Genomic DNA, 13,048 nt, shown 5'->3' with positions numbered 1-13,048 from the left:
TCTCAACAAGCAAAGAAGACTTGTTGATATCCCCTTTGGAGAACTACAACAAGAAATTCATCTTTGTCTTGATGAACTTTGCCTTCGAAGACAGATGATGAAAAACTACATCAGAGACAATTGTGAACTTGATGGTGCTTGCTCCAAACAATATTTGAAGATCAAATGTTCAAAGAAAGATTGTGACGGTTCCTGCGGAGAATATTCAAAGAAAAACAAGCACTTCAAGAAGTATCGAGTGAAAAGATCTAAGCACTTCAGAAGAAGGAAGAAATGGCGATTCCTGCGGAAATGAAGAAACTTCACAGGATGCAAGAAACCCAATCGTTGCTTCATTTGCAACAAGAAAGGCCACTTTGCCAAAAATTGTCCTCAGACAAAAAAAGGTCAGAATCATCTCATTCATAATATTGAACTAGAGACAGGAATCTCTCTTGACAATGACGATATCGAATCCCTGTTCTCTGTCGATGAAAATCCCATTGACCAAACACTTTGCATCATTCCTTATTATCTCACCCCCAGTGAAACAGACTCTGATTCAGAACCTGAAGAACTTTTCCATCTATCATCACAGCTTGAAAATCTGGACCCTAGTATACATTCCAGTCAACTTCACTGTCCCCACTTCCCAGTCAAAATCTATCTCTCAAAGTTTGCCAAACCAATTTCAGTCATTGCCCTCATAGATACTGGTGCTAGTGCTTCAATCTTAGACACTAAAGTTCTTCCTGAAGAATACTAGACTTCCTGTGTTCGGTATTTCAACTTTGCTTCAGGAGACACTTTTTCTACAAATATTCGCACCACACCTGTGTCTATTCAGTTTTTCCCTCAGTGTTCCATTACCACCAGAATTCTTGGATCTAGTCTTCCCAATAAAGACTTGATTATTGGGTGGGATATCATGACTCAACTTCCGGACTTGAGAATTGTTCCTGGAAAAGGACTTAGGTATAAAGACCAATTCTCTGAATTTGTCAATATCCAAAGACTCTTTTCCATTCAAATGAGCCTGTTAGATCCAATCATGCAGAAAATGTTGGAATCATGCTCAGAAAATCATTTCGAATTCTCCCAGAAATTTTATCATCCTTTGTGGAAAAACCCAGAATTCTATGTTCGACTCCCCTTCAAGAAAAATGAGAATATAAATCCTACTAAGGCAAGTCACTCGGGAATGAATCCAGAGCATTTGGCTCTTGCTAAAAAAGAATGCTTAGAATTGTTACAACAAGGACTTATTGAAACTTCAAATTCTCAATGGGCTCGTGAAGCTTTCTATGTCAATAAATGTGCTGAGCAAAATAGAGGTAAGATGAGATTGGTTATCAACTACTAGCCTCTTAATCTTTTCCTCCAAGATGACAAATTCCCTTTGCCTTCTCGAAATTCCCTTTTTGCGGGAATCACTAAAGCCCATATTTATTCAAAGTTTGATCTTAAAGCCGGATTTTGGCAATTGGGCATTCATCCCGATGACATACCAAAAACGGGATTCTATATTCCCAACCAACACTTTCAATGGCGAGTTCTTCCATTTGGTCTCAAGGTTGCTCCTTCCTTATTTCAAAAGGCTATGTGTCGCATATTCCAGCCGATCTTATCCAGTGTAGCTGTCTATATTGACGACATATTGCTTTACAACCCAGACGAAGAATCTCACTGTCGACTTCTTGAGCAATTTGCAGAAATTGTGAAGAAATATGGCATCATGCTTTCTCAGAAAAAGATGAACATTGCCCAAACAGAAGTTGAATTCCTCGGCATGCACCTTAACAAAGGTACATATTATCCAGGACCGCATATCGCCAGGGAATTACTAAAATTTCCTGAAAAGAATTTTACAACCCAGCAAGTTCAACAATTTCTCGGGATAATCAATTATCTTAGAGATTTTGTCCTGAATATTGCAAGGTTGTTAATTCCTTTGCAACTGATGTTAAAAAAGCATCCAGTGCTATGGGGAAAGGCACAAACCAAAGCAGTTGCGGAACTCAAAGAAATTATGCAAGATCTTCCCCCTCTGCAAATTCCATCCACAGGGAAGAGGGTTTTGCAAACTGATGCCAGTGATGAATATTGGGCGGCCGTATTGTTCGAAGAACTTCATGGTAAGCGACATCTTTGCGCTTACAAAAGTGGCAAGTTTTCCCAAGCAGAAATGCATTATCATTCTACCTTAAAGGAAATTTTGGCAGTAAAGAATGGAATAAAAAAGTTCGAATTCCATCTTATTGGCCACCATTTTCTGGTAGAACTGTATATGGCTTCTTTTCTCAAAATGACCAAATTCAAGCAGAAGCAGATCCTTCATCCTCAGCTACTCAGATGGGCTGAATGGTTTTCGAAATACTCCTTCGAAACCAAACATATTGCAGGAAAGAAAAATGTGCTTGCAGATTTTCTCTCTAGACCAAAAGCATCGGCATAAATCAACATGTATATTCTCAGGCATTCCTTCCTGTTCCGGCCAGACAAGTACAAAATTGAACGATTCCGAGATTGGCCAAGCTTGGAATATCCTCAAGAAATAATTGAGCAAATTCAAAAAGATAAGCTCACTGAAAATCTTGACAACCTCATGTGGCAATGCCACACAGACCTTTTTCGCCACCATAGAGGATCTATTCTTGACTCTTCTGGATTACACTCGAGGTACCCTTTCATTCACCCATTACTTTGGAGAAAAAATGATTTTCCTGAAAAACTTAAATGGCTATTATGGTATCTAACCAATAAGTACGTAATAGCTATTGAGTTTCCCACCAGAAAATTTATTCTCCAATTAACCAACTTGCTTATGGCTGATTACATCGGGCTCAATGAACACGAGAAAAACCTTTTAACTGTGCTCAAATGATTTTACCCTCCTGTTTATTGGAAATGACTCTTTCTCGAAGAGGTGAAAAAAGTCTGAGATGATCCGGAAACACACATTGTTGTACTCCTCCACCGTCCTTGGACTTTTGTGCACAATAATGGTACCATTTCCGATACTCCTGCCGCAGTAGGTACTACTACCTACAAGCCCCAGTCACAACTCCAAGTTGCACGTGTCTATAAATCATTCCTCAGTCGCATTGGTTCTGTTGAATATAATTATAGGGAACTCCAAAGGATCCTATGCCAAGAAAATTGTATTATCCCAGAAGAAGCATGGGATTACTTCACACCCGTTTCATGCGATCACGAAGGATCTTTATCTGTAACAAGACAAGCACTCAGAGAATACGAACACGAACAGGCACAACCACAGCTCGGATTATCACAAGATCACGAAATGTCAGACATAGGAGATCCAGCACAGTCATCTCAAGAACCAGCACAATCCTCTCAGGATCCATGGGGTGGACCACTCTCTCAAGACCCCTATGACTATGGACCATTGTCCTTATCCGTTGGACTTAACTCTAGCTCTGCCTCTCACTACTCACAGCTAGGAAGCTAGGAAATTGGCCCCAGCCAGTTTTGCCTCAGCCAGTCTTACCTAAACAAAATCCATAGCCAAACCTTGGCATTAGAATGTGGAATGAACTCCTGTTACCACAAAACACTCATAATACAACTCTTCTAGACCTTTTGACACATGCATCCTCTTCCTCGAACCCAACGCCAGATAATTTCGAACACATTCTGACATGGAGATAGATAGCAGAATATGAATGTGCAAACAGTTCAGACAGCTCGGATTATGACTATAACTCTGGATGGAGATAAGCTTGTACTGTTTCACCTAACCGGTACTGTTTGTTCTAGCATATCATAGCCGGGTCCTGTTTCACCTATGAATAGGCTTTAAGTGTTCTACGAGTGTGTTTTAGGTGTGCCCAATAATGTACTTAGTTTTAGGTAAGTTTTGTCTTATGTGGACAGAAGTCCAATAATGTACCCTATTTAGGTGTGTTTTGTTTTATCTGGATCTTCGTCCAGCAATGTATTCCCCAACGCCTATATAAGGCCATGTAATCCTTCGGTTTGGAATAAGAGGGGAAAGTTGTGAAATTTCAGAGTTCTCACTTTCCATGCCTCTCTAAAAATCCTTTTCTTCAAAGCCTGGCATGATCCTCTAAGAAATGCAGCTCGGCCAGTTAGGCATAACATCATCCTGGTCACTCTGAGCGTTTCTATGCTCTGAGCTAAATCTCTGGGTAGTTTTGCAGCTAAAAGGTAGTTCCTGAAGGGCTTGAACAAGAGGTTCACCGTGCGGGATAGCATACCTGCTGTAAACTGACCTGGTTTTCCCTGGCTCTGAGCATAGATCCCTTCATTGGTATTTCAAAAACCATTCATATTGCAGGAAAGAAAAATGTGCTTGCGGATTTTCACTCCAGACCAAAAGCATCGGCAGAAATCAACATGTATATTCTCAGGCATTCCTTCCCGTTCCGGCCAGACAAGTACAAAATTGAACGATTCCGAGATTGGCCAAGCCTGGAATATCCTTAAGAAATAATTGAGCAAATTCAAAAAGATAAACTCACTGAAAATCTTGACAACCTCATGTGGCAATGCCACACAGACCTTTTTCGCCACCATAGAGGATCTATTCTTGACTCTTCTGGATTACACTCGAGGTACCCTTTTATTCACCCATTACTTTGGAGAAAAAATGATTTTCCTGAAAAACTTAAATGGCTATTATGGTATCTAACCAATAAGTACGTAATAGCTATTGAGTTTCCCACCAGAAAATTTATTCTCCAATTAACCAACTTGCTTATGGCTGATTACATCGGGCTCAATGAACACGAGAAAAACCTTTTAACTGTGCTCAAATGGTTTTACCCTCCTGTTTTTTGGAAACGACTCTTTCTCGAAGAGGTGAAAAAAGTCCGAGATGATCCGGAAACACACACTGTTGTACTCCTCCACCGTCCTTGGACTTTTGTGCACAACAATGGTACCATTTCCGATACTCCTGCCGCAGTAGGTACTACTACCTACAAGCCCCAGTCACAACTCCAAGTTGCACATATCTATAAATCGTTCCCCAGTCGCATTGGTTCTGTTGAATATAATTATAGGGAACTCCAAAGGATCCTATGCCAAAAAAATCGTATTATCCCAGAAGAAGCATGGGATTACTTCACACGCGTTTCATGGGATCACGAAGGATCTTCATCTGTAACAAGACAAGCACTCAGAGAATACGAACACGAACATGCACAACCACAGCTCGGATTATCACAAGATCATGAAATGTCAGACATAGGAGATCCAGCATAGTCATCTCAAGAACCAGCACAATCTTTCTTTGAACATTTGATCTTCAATTATTGTTTGGAGCAAGCACCATCAAGTTCACGATTGTCTCTGATGTAGTTTTTCATCATCTATCTTCGAAGGCAAAGTTCATCAAGACAAAGATGAATTTCTTGTTGCAGTTCTCCAAAGGGGATATCAACAAGTCTTCTTTGCTTGTTGAGAAAAGATCTCTCAACTTGTTGGGAGAGTTCTTTAGGAATGGAAGCTAAGAAGACTTGTTTCAAATTCGGATCAGCTCCTAGGCCATAAAAGAGTTTAAGCATTTCTCTGTAATGGCGATCTAGGTGCCTTTTTTTTGGAGAGAACAACATTTTCTTTCAAAGTATTCTCTTCTTTTGAGTTCAAGAAGATCAGCAGGTTTTCCTATGAAATATAGGTAAATGATTCCAATGGCTTGGGAAAAGTCTTGAAGAAGAAGAAAAGTCATTTGATCTGTTTCAGAAGTGGATTGCCACCAGTGTTTAAGGCTTCCAGTAAACCTTGTGGTAAACTCTAAAAGAACATCATATTTGCGTTCAACAACAAGAGCTCTGGTGTTCAACCAAGCATGGAATTCATCCAATTTTTCTGGCCATTTGGAATAAGGAGTGTCATCAAGAGTGAAAAACTGTTTGGATGAGGAAACAGAAATATGAGAGGGGTTATTAATTTGAATAACCTCTGGTTCAGATGGATTTGGTTCCATGTCTTGTTCTGGCGGATCAGCCATGAAAATTGGAGGAGTAGTAGGTGGTACGTGGAAAGATTCAATGGAAGGAATTGGAAAAGTAGACGAAGAGGAAGAGGATGAAGAGTCAGATTCCGAATCTGAATTTAGCAAATTTGATACCTTTGCTACTTGAGAAGTGCACTCTGGTAGATGTTGGTCTGAATCAGCTTTTGGATTTTGTTGTTGATCTTTGCTTAAATCCCTCAGAAAGGATTCCAAAGGATTTGAGATCATCATCTGTTGGTCAGAACTCTTTTCAGGTTCTCCAGAGGACTCAGCAACACGTTTTGCTTTTTCTTTCATTCTTTCCTTTCGGAGCTTTTCCATTTCCCGAATGCGATTGCGCATCTCTGTCATATCACTTATGTCTCGTTGGGTAGAAGTTTCGGCTGCAAGAGCAGCTGCAGCAAAAACTGGGGAGTTTTGCGGTGGTGGAAGAGAGTATCCGATTCTTGGAATAGAGAAAAAATCAGTAGGCTTAAATTTTCCTTCTTCAAGGAGACTGATTTGCCTTTTGAGTTTCTCTATATCATTTTTCGGACTTTCAAGATAATGGTAGCCAAGATGCTGGCCTGATTCCAGAGCATGAAGTCTTTTCTGGAAATCCACAAGCATCTTTTTGATGGACTCATCGTATCTTCGGATATCTTGTTGCATATCAACAATTTTGGAGTCAAGCGTCTTGAAAGCCTGATTTTGTGCCAGAAGAGTTTTCGATTGCCAATTTAGAACAGCCTCAGCAACAGGCGTTCTTTTTGGCCTTCCACGTTCATCAACATCAGTGGGAGAAGGAATTTTTGGAGTATGAAGGTATCGTTGCTGTGGGTTAGTAAATTCCTCAGTAGCAGGAAAAGAAAGCTGAGAACTTTCAACAGGATTTAAAGGAGGGAAGTCAGCTTCATTGAACATGGAGATAGATGGAAGTTGCCCGGTGGTTGGGTTTTCAGGAAAGACTGGGATTTCAAGTGGATAAGAGTTTTTCTTTACCCACTTATAGATGGGTTTGTAGAAAGGGGAAACAAAAGATTTTTTATATGGGGGTGAAACTGGAGGTGATGGTGGTGATGGTGGAGATGATGGAAATGATGGGGGTGATGGAGTTGATGGGGATGATGAAGGTGATGGTGAACCAAATGAAACCATAAACTGGTATCCGCTATTTTCTCCAAGGGTATCTATGGTTGGATCTTCATCCAAATATCTTTGGTAGAAGCTGTCCTTGGCCTTCCTAGCTTTTCGCTTAGGCCTGATAGCTGGATCTACTTCATCTGGGGAATTTGTACATGAAGAACACTGGCAAAAAGGATCCCAAAAACAATGACCATAAGGGTCTTTGTAGTGATGGACAGGATGTTCATCACTTTTGAAGTATTGAACCAACTTTTTTGGGTCTAGTTCCTCAGGAACTGGATTAGGAACATAGGGTTTTATCATAAAGATAGTAGGAAAGATAGAAGGAGTTTCTTCTTTCTCTTTGCGGAATTTGATGGTTACAGTACCATATCTTTGTCTGACAAATTCAGAGTCTAAAGACTGGAGATGTTGGCTAATTTGGTGGAGCTTTTCATAATTTGTTATCCAAAATTCAGGAAAAAGCTTGGCTAACTTTTCTTTTGGAATCTGCCGAGGAACATGGATGCAAGAGGCCTGATCATTTTGCATGGAGATGAAAGTGCATCTTCATTTCCATGTTGGAAATTCAGATCTAGGGCATGATTTTGAACTCTATACACCATTTGATAATGGAGAGTTGCGGCAATGGAATCGGCAGTTTGAGGTGCTCCAGTAAGCTGAAGTTGCACTTTCAAGAAAGAAAGTAGCTGGGGATCGAAAAGGGCAATATTAAAATTTGGATAAAGGGTTACAAAGACTGTTCCAGCATTTAAGGTGGTTTGGACAGTACCAATACAAGCATGCTGGTATTCTAGGAACCTAGTATCCAAAAGAGCCATTCTTGCTACAACAGGCAAACCTTTTCGCCCGTGGAAGGTAAGAGCAAGACGGACTGCTCCATAATGAATATGCGAATACCCTTGTTGGATCCACTGTTTGGGAAATTCAGGAGGAATTTGAAGAGTAACAAAGTACTCCTTTTCAGTGGCAGGAATTGGGTGTTGATCAAATTTGGAAGACTGGACGTATTCTTTGACCTCTTTCGGAGTATGACGGATGAGATGTCGTATAGACCTGATGGGGGAAAAAGATGAAGCAGGTTTGGCAAAGGCTGAGTATGGATTCATGAGAGGAAGTTGCGTTTCGGAAATCTTGGTTTCATCACTAAGAGAGACTTCATAGAGATAGTTTATCTTAGAAGCATGTGAAGTACGAAACTCGGTTAAAGATGAAGAAGAAGATGATGGAGTGAGAGAAGAAGTGAGAGCGATTGGAGTTGTATTTGGATCGGTCATGATGAAGAGAAATGATTCTTTGCAGCACTGGACAATCACCAACTAAGCGCATAGAACGAACCAAGCTAGACATAAAACCACGCTCTGATACCAATGAGGGGATCTATGCTCAGAGCCAGGGAAAACCAGGTCAGTTTACAGCAGGTATGCTATCCCGCACGGGCAAACCTCTTGTTCAAGCCCTTCAGGGACTGCCTTTTAGCTGCAAAACTACCCGGAGATTTAGCTCAGAGCATAGAGACGCTCAGAGTGACCAGGATGATGTTATGCCTAACTGGCCGAGCTGCATTTCTTAGAGGATCATGCCAGGCTTTGAAGAAAAGGATTTTTAGAGAGGCATGGAAAGTGAGATCGAAAGTGAGAGCTCTGAAATTTCACAACTTTCCCCTCTTATTCCAAACCGAAGGATTACATGGCCTTATATAGGCGTCAGGGAATACATTGCTGGATGAAGGTCTAGATAAAACAAAACACACCTAAACGGGGTACATTATTGGACTTCTGTCCACATAAGACAAAACTCACCTAAAACTAAGTACATTATTGGGCACACCTAAAATACACTTGTAGAACACTTAAAGCCTATTCATAGGTGAAACAAGACCCGGCTATGATATGCTAGAACAAACAGTGCCGGTTAGGTGAAACAGTACAAGCTTATCTCCATCCAGAGTTATAGTCATAATCCGAGCTGTCTGAACTGTTTGCACATTCATATTCTACTATCTGTCTCTGTGTCAGAATGTGTTCGAAATTATCTGGCGTTGGGTTCGAGGAAGAGGATGCATGTGTCGAAAGGTCTGGAAGAGTTGTATTCTCAGTGTTTTGTGGTAACAGGAGTTCATTCCACATTCTGATGCCAAGGTTTGGCTATAGATTTTGTTCAGGTAAGACTAGCTGAGGCAAAACTGGCTGGGGCCAATTTTCTAGCTGTGAGTAGTGAGAGGCAGAGCTAGAGTTAAGTCCAACGGATAAGGACAATGGTCCATAATCATAGGGGTCTTGAGAGAGTGGTCCACCCCATGGATCCTGAGAGGATTGTGCGGGTTCTTGAGATGATAGCTTCTAGACTTTTTAAGTGCGCTACAACCAAATGGTCACTTGGTGGTTATATCCACCTGTTGATGGTTCATAGCTTTGATTTGACTTCAGCAAATCAATTCAAGTTTAAGTAGCAGAAGGGTACTCGTAAATGGTATAAAGCTAACCAAGTGGGTTTTTACTGCTGTGAGTGCTTCTAGCTATTGGGTTTTGATTCAATTGAGATGTCTGGAGAATGTTTTGTAGTCGCACGGTGCTCAAGTCTCAGCATTGTTACTGTTTGTGATTTACTCGGCTGAATTTCTTGGATACTTCCAATAGCAATTCCGCCCCGATAAACATTGTTACCGCAAAGACGACTGTGAACTTACTGCTCAATATGTAATCGTATGAGATCAAAGAATTATGAAAGAATTCCCTGTTCTGATAATAGCTTCATACTCACACGGGAAGCAAATCATTGCATGACGAAGAGAAGTATTTCAAGCTAATGAAAAGAGATTAAAATCTTTCCTGAGATGCAGAGACAGCGAAATGCTTGTACCTTGCATAAGTTCAGGATTTCTTCATTTAACTAGAAGCTCAATTTTCTGCAAATGTGAGTGTGCAATGGCATGTGAGTCCTAGTACGCCAGAACTGATTGCAGGTGCAGTGAGACGATCAAATGCGAAAAGAGAAGCAAAAAAGTTATTAATATAATAAGCCTTGCAATTATAGTTAAGTAATGATGAGATATCTTAGTGAAAGGGTCCACGGAAGGTCCAAACGTCCTCATCCATAGTATTCTAATTCTACGACCTCAAGTCTTCATTGGGTTCTAGACTGTGCTCACAAGTGGAGGGAAAAATAGCGGGTAGTTCCTCAAGAACTTGACCCTCAAGATCTCAGCTATAAATATGGGATCTTGGCTTTGAACGTTGCTCATCCCAAAACCTTCTGGTGCATTTCTCTCTCTATCTAGTCTAGTCCTCTAGGTTTGAGTTTACTCGTCTTGTATTAGTATCTGCAATGAACTATAGTTGTCTTCTTTGTGTCCTGGTGCTCTTGCCAGCACTTTGTCACTGTCAAGATTCATTTACACCCTCAAGAGCTACTTTCTATGGCAGTCCTGACTGCTATGGGACTTCAAGTATGTGCACGCTCCGTCTCGTGTTAGAAACAAAGCATGCATCAGCCCCAGCACACCACATGAGCGCCGCACATAAATTAGGTTCCCACGTTAGTATGGAGCTACTAGAGCACTACTAGCTATAATAGTATCATGTCAGATAAGTACACAAATTAACATTTCTTTTCTTCTAAGAAACTTTTTAAACTATGTTTATGGTCATGTGGCATGCTCTGTTACATCATGAATAACTTTTTGAGGGTATCCGCTCTTTCCCTTAATACTCAGTAGAGCGCAAAAAGACACGAGAGGATCTGTGTAGTGGCATATCTCACTCGGTACTTGAAGGCTTGGTTGTTCACATGCACTCTTTGAATCGCTCCATTTCATCATGCACAAACCAAACACTCGAAACAGAACAATTTTTGCTCGAGAAGATCTAATGAGTGCAATGTTTATGGCAGCTGGAGCTTGTGGATTCGGCGAGTATGGAAGGACCGTGAATGATGGCTATGTGACTGGAGTTTCGAGGCTTTACAGAAATGGATCTGGCTGTGGTGCTTGCTATCAGGTTGAACTTCATATAGACTAGACATTAATAGATGATGACTCTTTTTGACTTTTTTATACAGTCAATTTTTTTTTGAAGTATAGGTGAGGTGCACGAAACCGCAGTGCACAGGCGACGGAGCAAACGTGGTGGTGACGGACTATGGAGAAGGAGACAGGACGGACTTCATCCTGAGACCTAGAGCTTATGCGAAGATGGCTCAACCGGACGATTACCAAACCAAGCAGCTGTTTGCCTACGGAGTGGTTGACGTCGAATTCAGAAGGGTTCCGTGCCGATACTCCGGCTACAACCTCATGTTCAAGGTCCATGAACGCAGCAGAAACCCATATTATTTAGCTATCATCATATTATACGTTGGCGGCACAAATGACATCACAGCTATGGAGTATTGCCAGGTATTCAGCCATCCATATTCCCATGAGTTTGCTTCAATTTTGTTTCAAGTAGAATCGAATTGAGCCAGAAGTCAACATAAACACGAACTAGAGACCATGAGTCGATAATGACTTTGCTTCTCGAGACTTCGATGCAGGAGGACTGCCAAAAGTGGAAGCCGATGCGCAGAGTGTACGGAGCAGTGTTCGACACGCAAACTCCGCCGAGTGGTTGCGTTAACCTGCGGTTCCAAGTGAGTGGGAGCCACGGAGCGACTTGGGTGCAACCAAAGAATCCCCTCCCTGGTGACTGGAAGGCTGGTGCTGCTTATGACTCCCAAATCCAGCTAGACTAGAAAAAGCTAAAACCAGTCCCTTTCTATTCTGTCGATTGGGAAGTGCTGCTTGCCTTTTTCATTACTGCTAGGTACGTATAGCTCAGATATGGCCAATGCTATTGGTGGCATTACTGTTGCTGAAATAAACAGGCTTAGCTAAGCTAGATAAGGCTTTCTGCCTGCCTTGACTAAATAAAGGAGGTCTCTGTAGCATTTCATCAGGGGGTTGTGGGATTGATGTCTTCTCTTTTTGTTAGCATGATTAGCTATATAATAAATGAGATTGGTGTCCCATTAGGAGGATAAAGGTACATTTCGCCGACTAAAGGTACATCCAGCACTGAGGTTCTTCAGAAGAACTTCACTATTGAATGACAACATTCCCACCAGAATATAATTGTCCTTACCTAATTACCAACTATAGGTACAGTCAAATTACAATAAATTCAAAGGGTTCATGACACAAATAATTCATGAATTTTAGTCTAATATAAAATATGGTCCATAAACTTTTAATTTATTCAATACAGTATCTGAAAAGTTCATGGACTACTAATGTCATTTTCCCTTCAAGGAAATTACGGCCCACAAAAAAAACTTACCAACCAAATAAGCAAAACATGCTACTTTCAAAGCAAATTACTTCAAATTTGGTAGATTGCTACTTTTGGAAAAATCATTTGCCTTGGAAGACATGTTACCAATTGTCATCTTCAAGAACATATGGGGAAAATTACCATTGCAATTGTTGATAATAAATACGACAATTTGGGATTAGTTACTAGGTCGTAGCTTTTTAGGGTTACAAAATCTTTGGCCAAATAATTATTTGTTAAAAAATAGGTATCCAGGTAGATTTTGACCCGTCAAGGTAAATTAATTACCCCATGAAACAGAACGTACTACTTTACAGGAAAATTATTTCGTAAGAGGTAAATTACTACTTTGAGAAAAATTAATTCCGCCATGACCCCGATCACTAGTGATGTTTAGAAGAACTTATGGAAAAATTATCATCTTTGAGGATAGTTCTGTTGACACCTAAATTTCGGCGCATCATTTAGTGGTTAATTGCATAGAAAATTAGGGATTAAATTTTAACCCCTGAACAAAAATATTACAAATCGCATAGCATAAAGTTTAGGTTTATATAGATTAACTGCATTTCACATCGGATCGACGGTGGTAAGCGAGCTTAAAATTCATCACGTAAATCGAGCTCGGGCA

General features: G+C 40.7%; 1 protein-coding gene across 1 annotated transcript; it reads left to right on the top strand.

Moving 5' to 3' along the window:
* The first annotated feature begins 10,338 nt into the window (after positions 1-10,338).
* Positions 10,339-12,199, top strand: LOC130135417 (expansin-like B1). The gene is made up of 4 exons (XM_056304608.1): positions 10,339-10,556; positions 11,000-11,106; positions 11,190-11,504; positions 11,642-12,199. Exons 1-4 carry the CDS (start codon positions 10,436-10,438, stop codon positions 11,837-11,839), a joined length of 741 nt encoding a protein of 246 aa, XP_056160583.1. The 5' UTR covers positions 10,339-10,435; the 3' UTR covers positions 11,840-12,199.
* Positions 12,200-13,048: the final 849 nt, after the last annotated feature.

This window comes from Syzygium oleosum, unplaced genomic scaffold (assembly GCF_021117445.2).
Source record: "Syzygium oleosum isolate NSW1041296 unplaced genomic scaffold, Sole_v2.1 Sole_v2.32, whole genome shotgun sequence".
Lineage (NCBI taxonomy): Eukaryota > Viridiplantae > Streptophyta > Magnoliopsida > Myrtales > Myrtaceae > Syzygium > Syzygium oleosum.
Note: the sequence above shows the minus strand (reverse complement) of the source record. Positions and strands in the feature narration are given on the sequence as shown.